The sequence below is a fragment of the Chironomus tepperi genome, unplaced genomic scaffold (genome assembly GCF_022539635.2).
Source record: "Chironomus tepperi strain 1889 unplaced genomic scaffold, CSIRO-AGI_Ctep_v1 contig_376, whole genome shotgun sequence".
NCBI classification, from domain to species: domain Eukaryota; kingdom Metazoa; phylum Arthropoda; class Insecta; order Diptera; family Chironomidae; genus Chironomus; species Chironomus tepperi.
This window is the reverse complement of record NW_027226498.1, coordinates 4322795-4328798: the sequence shown is the minus strand read 5'-3', so window position 1 is coordinate 4328798 and position 6004 is coordinate 4322795. Positions and strand designations below refer to the sequence as shown.

At 29.1% G+C, this 6004-nt stretch overlaps 1 protein-coding gene across 1 annotated transcript; it reads right to left on the bottom strand.

The window, feature by feature from the left end:
• Positions 1-4756: 4756 nt before the first annotated feature.
• Positions 4757-5833, bottom strand: LOC139095783 (WAP four-disulfide core domain protein 3-like). Its single transcript, XM_070647251.1, has 2 exons — positions 5810-5833; positions 4757-5752 (listed from the first exon to the last, which is right to left on the bottom strand). Exons 1-2 carry the CDS (start codon positions 5831-5833, stop codon positions 4757-4759), a joined length of 1020 nt encoding a protein of 339 aa, XP_070503352.1.
• Between the last annotated feature and the right edge of the window lie 171 nt (positions 5834-6004).

Sequence of the window (6004 nt, the reverse complement as noted above, 5' to 3'; positions counted from 1 at the left end):
TTCTCCATTTGTGTCGCTCGGGGTAGAACTAAGATGAAACCGGAAACAACAGATTTTTTTAAAGAAAACTTTTAAACATTTTCAGAAGAATTGATATTACTTTTGTATCCTTTTGTATTTGTCATAAGCTAAGATATGAGGATTCTTTAACATTTTCTAGTTGACATATTTTGATATCAAAATGAAATCCCTTTTTCTTTTCCATTTCATCGAATTTAAATTTATATGACATTAACTTTGAATCTTTGTTCAGAATCATCTGTGATATGCAAGGTCAGAGGATATATACGTCAAGTGAATATCCAGCCAAGGAGTGCTATTTGAGTGTTTATCACTTAGTTTTATTTAGGTTTTGTAGTTTATTCATATCAAAATATATTTATATTGAGCTTTATGAACTTTATTCAATCGGTCGTTAAACTTTCTCTAAATACTTTGCAACTAGTTTATTTTAACAGTTCTATTAAGTTATTATGTTGCATTATCTTCTAGGATTGGGATTTCGGAATAGCATACTGAAGAGTACACCAAATAAGAAAGTCTTTGATCATGTTCAAAATCTTGTGAAAATTTCATTTTACAAGAATCAAATCTCATATTTACCTAAAGACAGAAATTAAAAATATGGATATTGACTGGAGCTGTCATGAAGCTAAACATGTAAGAACTATGTTGGATGAAATCAAGATTAATTTAAGTAATTATTTAACAGAAGGATATGTGGAATATGCTCCAAGATCTTTGGATTTACACACGTTAGATCGTATGCTGTTTTATTCGGTAGAATCAAAATTATTGTGGTAAAGTTTGTTACAAAAACTTTTAGAAATAAAAAGTAAATAAAATTATTTTAAAAAATTCAAATTTGTGTATTCTATTCGCTATCAACGATCTCTGGTTTCCGAAATAGAACAACCTACATTTTTATCTTAACCAGTTTTATTTACATATAATTCATATGATTATCTATAGAAAACAAAGAAAACGCTCTCAGGTACCTTAGTGATATTAATGCACCATGAAAAAATGCTCTTTGTCTGTTACGATATTTAACAGGGAACTTTTATTCAACACAGCAAGCAACTTGTTGGCAAGGACTATATTTTTTTCCGGGTATGAAAGATTATTTGCATGAGGACTCTCATTGCAATGGAAACCGTTAGCAAATTAAAAAAACTGTATCTGACTAAAATTGTTGTATTAAAGATGCAAAATAGCTACTAAGGTAACAATGCCTTTTTTAATTATTAACATAAAGAAGCAAACTTCTCATGATAAATTATATGCTTCGAGGCTGTACTGTATATTAATTTTTTCATTGTGCTTTTTCGTTAATTTTTTTCTTTTCCGTGCTCATAATAAAGAATAGGAAATAAATGAGTTGAACAATTTTAATTTTTTTTCCAGTAGCCTTAAATGTAGGTCAATATTCATGATAAAATGCTCTTTCGTTGATTTTTAAAATTAAAATCATAATTTTTTAAGGCATCATAAACTTTTATTCTGCCTAATCCTCAACCTTGTCCGAATCAGTCCAAAGTTTCCAAATTCAAGCATCATTTTCTTAAGTGCTATCTGATTGATGTGAACAGAGGTTACAAACCACCAGATGTACACTCTTATGTTAAATATTTAAAGGACTAAGCTTACCTTTACAAATTTCTACATTACATATTTATAAATAAGATTCAATAATTTATTTCTTATCTAGACCTAATCATTTTTTAATGTTAACTTTAATCACCTTTTGCACTTTATTAATAAGAAAACGTAGTAGATGGAAAGCCCATCACGAACGATTCTTAACAAGCATGAAATAAAAATATTTATTTTTCACAGAGCTATGAATATTAAAAGCAATCAGTGAGAGTGAATGAGAAAATTATGGAAAGATATAAATTGGATTTGTAGAGGTAAGAAACAGGAGCGTAGCCAGAAATTTTTAGGGATGAGGGTTCAAAAATTGTTCAGTGCTTAAAAAATAAAAGATATTAAAATATATTTTAATCGTGTGATTGCTTTAGGGCAGTTTGATTTACCACCCAAGAATAGAATCTATAAGGGAAAAGATGCTATGGAGCACCACAAGCAACATCGCATAGGAATATTCAAAGGGAATGAAAGTTAGATGCGAAAACAGATAATTTGTACAAATTTTTAACGTCTCCCCTTGCATCGCTTCTTCCTTGTTTGAGACGTAGCGAAATCTCAACACCACCATCTTCCTATAAAGAGCTTTACGTAATATGAGAACAGCCCTCAATAGCTTTTATTTTTCCTAAGCACCTTTTTATGATGTGCAGGTTGATGTGTTTTAATTTCTAAACTTTTTTACTGACCTTTTCATATTATATACAGACTCATTTTTTCCAAGAAATATTTCTCAATCCAAACAATTTACAAAAGCTCACAATTTATTGCTACTTTTTCCTGCAGATTGAGCAATCTGAAACCGATTATTAGGCTTAAAAGTAACAATTTTCTATTTATTGCTATTAGCAAAAAACATATTTGAATGGCATGGAAAACTTTATTGATGATTTGGCATTTTCCATCATATTCGTAAATAAGATTTATAGAATAAGAAACATAAATTGGATATGAAATTTTTTTCTGTGAATGATTTAGTGCTAGTTGACTCGTCAACATGCTGAGATAATATGGACTGATGATGATTTGTTGTGCTTTTGACACATATATGGCTCTTGATGATCATTTATGAATATTTTTTTTAAACTTAATGTTATAGAAATTTCTATAAATTTTGTGAAAAAAATTATACAATCTGAAAATAATCTCAAATCAATATTTTATCAGATTTAAATACCCATCCCTTATCATGCATATAAATCGATGTTCATACAATGTCCGTCAATCGCATAAAATTGTCAACAAAATTCAATTAAAACACTGATAAATATCGATTTCAATTTTTATACGCTTCTATTAATTTTATTTTTATATTATCGATGTGCATATTAATCACTAGATATGTTTTATTTATTAATTGATATATTCACTTAATGAATTAATGTTAAGCGTCACTGAATGAAATGACTTTTCAATGTTAATTGACGTGTTGGACATGATGAAATGACAACGATTAATTTTTATTGGTATCGATATGGCAATAAAAATTGTCGATTATGTTAAGTTTTTTACGATAATGAGAGTTGTCATATAGAATCTCTTGTAGTAGAATGACAATAATATTCAATATTTTTTTGAAATTTTAAATCGAATAAAATATTACAAAATTTGTTCAGAAATGTCATGAACCACATGTCGTGTGCGATTTTAATCGTAGCTTATCACCAATGTGTGCCGTTGCACAAAAATATTGCCTATCACTGTCTTACAGTTTAAAATTCAAATTAGTATCAATATTAGATGATCTAGAAAATACCTGAAAAATTGCCCAAATTATGCTTGTTTACTGAAAGCTCACATGCATATATTTCAAGTAGAGCAAAGCTTTTTATGAAAGAATACTCTAAAAACACCCTTTTACATGTTTCTCAAGCCATTCACTTTCTCCAAATAAAAGAAAAAAAAATAAAAAATCAATTTGTGATGATTTATAGCTTTCTTCCATGCCTTTCATCATCACTTCCATCTTTCATCTTCTGTTACACTTTTTAGAGTCTGTCTAAGTTGCTTTTTCTATCAATATCCATATTTTAGCATATTCCTTTCTTCCGTCTTGTTGTGACCCACTTTTGTTTCCAAACTTAATTTCGTTTTCTTTAGAAATTCACTTTTCTTATATTAAATTAGTAAACAATAAATGAAACTGCTAACTCATTTAATAAGCTTTAAATATACAATTTTGAACTTCTTATACAGTCAAAAATGACTTGAACTTTTGCTCACGTTCATGAACATGTCTCAATTATCCTTAAAGAGGTGAACAAAATTGAAAATTTAATGAGAAAAAATTTCACTATACGCAGCTGTCACATTTCTACATTTTCTGCTTTTCTCTTTTCAATTATTTCTCTTCAATTTTTTACTAGGGATTTTTTCTCACTCAACAACCATTCAAGCCTTTCATTTTTAAGATTGAATTTATTTTTGATTTCTATCAACTTTCAACTTTTTTTTGTTGATCAAAAATGAAAAGGAAATATCAAAAATTCTAGATAAAAAGAAAGCCTTTTTTTTTGGTTCTAACTGTAAATTTAATTTTAAAAGTGACAACATTTTTAACGAATAGAATCGAACATCAATCCTCAATTATGGGAATTGTTTCATTGAATTTTACACAAAAGCTTTCGATTTCATTCAAAATTTGTCAGCAGAGTTTCATGTGAAATATTGAATGATTGAGAGAATTGTTCCCTTGCCATCAACCTTTTTCTAACCTACTTTGTCTGATTGAATAAGAGTCAGATCGCTTTCATTCTATTTTCTTTTCTAATTCAATTTAAAATTAAATAAAAAAATTGATTTGATGCTTATGAAATAAATCAGAAGGTAAAAGCATATAAAAGGCAAAATTGATTTCATATGAAATTTAGGCATTTCCTTCTTGAAAACTTTATTCTGTAGGATTATATTGGGATTATAAATAAATTAATTTTTTTTATTATTTCGACTAATTAATCTAGGAATACACACGGCCTAAAAGGGCGAAAAATCCAACACCAAGTAGGCTTGATTCTTGTATCAGGGCAGGCATCCCTGGTTTGATATTTCGTCTTTTTTTCCGTGCGTTTTCTGATAGTTAAGATACTGACTAAAAATAAAACATAGCTCATCCACATAAAGATGCAATGCAACCAGGACCTATTGGAGCTGGTTGCACAGGTGGTATGAAACTACAATCAATGAATGGATTATTATCATTATCTTCTGAGCAATAGCATGTAATTTTATTATTCTCTATTGCACACATACTTTCATTACCACAATGTTTTTGGCAATCAAGTGTTTCAGAACTAGAAGATGTAGTATCACCACGATTACGTTTACATCCGATTCCACTAATAGGAGAATAACCAGCCTTACATGAACAATGACGATTGTTTTCAACAATTGTGCAAACAGAGTTATTTCCACAGGGAGATTCGTAGCAATGAGAATAGCATTTTTTGTCATTTAAGTTACATATTTCATTAGATTCACAATGTATATCATGTTCACAACCTTCCTCACATTCATGATTGTCAGAATTACAAAAGTATCCTTTTTTACAGTTTCCTGGCCACTCACGGCATCCTTTATGGCATAATCTGGTATTAAAAGTATCACAGTACTCATCATCTTTGCATGAATCGTCATCTCTACAGCCTTTAATGCATATATTTTTAAAGAAGTCACAATATTCATCGGCATTACAGAATTCATCTCCTCTGCATCCAATTTTGCACTTTTTTTCTTGAAAATCACAAAATTCATTATTTTTACAAGAATTGTGATCTCTACAACCCTTCCTGCAATCACCATTAAATAATCTACAGTACTCATCGATTTTACAATGTTCATGATTTTCGCATTTTGTAATGCACACTTTCTGAATTATGTCACAGTATTCATTAGACTTACAAGTATCCTTACATTTTGATTTACAGTTTGGAGGTTCTCCATAAGCAAAAGAATCGCATTCACAATATGATAACTCATTGGACTCTCCAAATAGATCTTCTTCAACACAAGATGCAAATGGTCCACAAACTTCGGGTAATGAAGATGAGCACCTGATTGATTTTAGATTTTTTGTATTGACGAATGAATTATACAAGCCAAGGATCTAAATTTTAAGAAATCAGATGAAATATTCACGACAGCTAATTTGCTTTAAACTTACGATTAATGATTTAAGTATCTTCATTTTAATTACTTTTAAGGATATTTTCAAAAATTTATGATGATTTCAAACTTAAGATATTTTGAAATTTTAGCCAAAAATATGCAACTGAACTTCTTTGCAGAAATCCAAAATATATTCTGCAACATGAAAGTCGAATTTAATCATTTCTTCCAATTTCTCCTGTTTCACCAA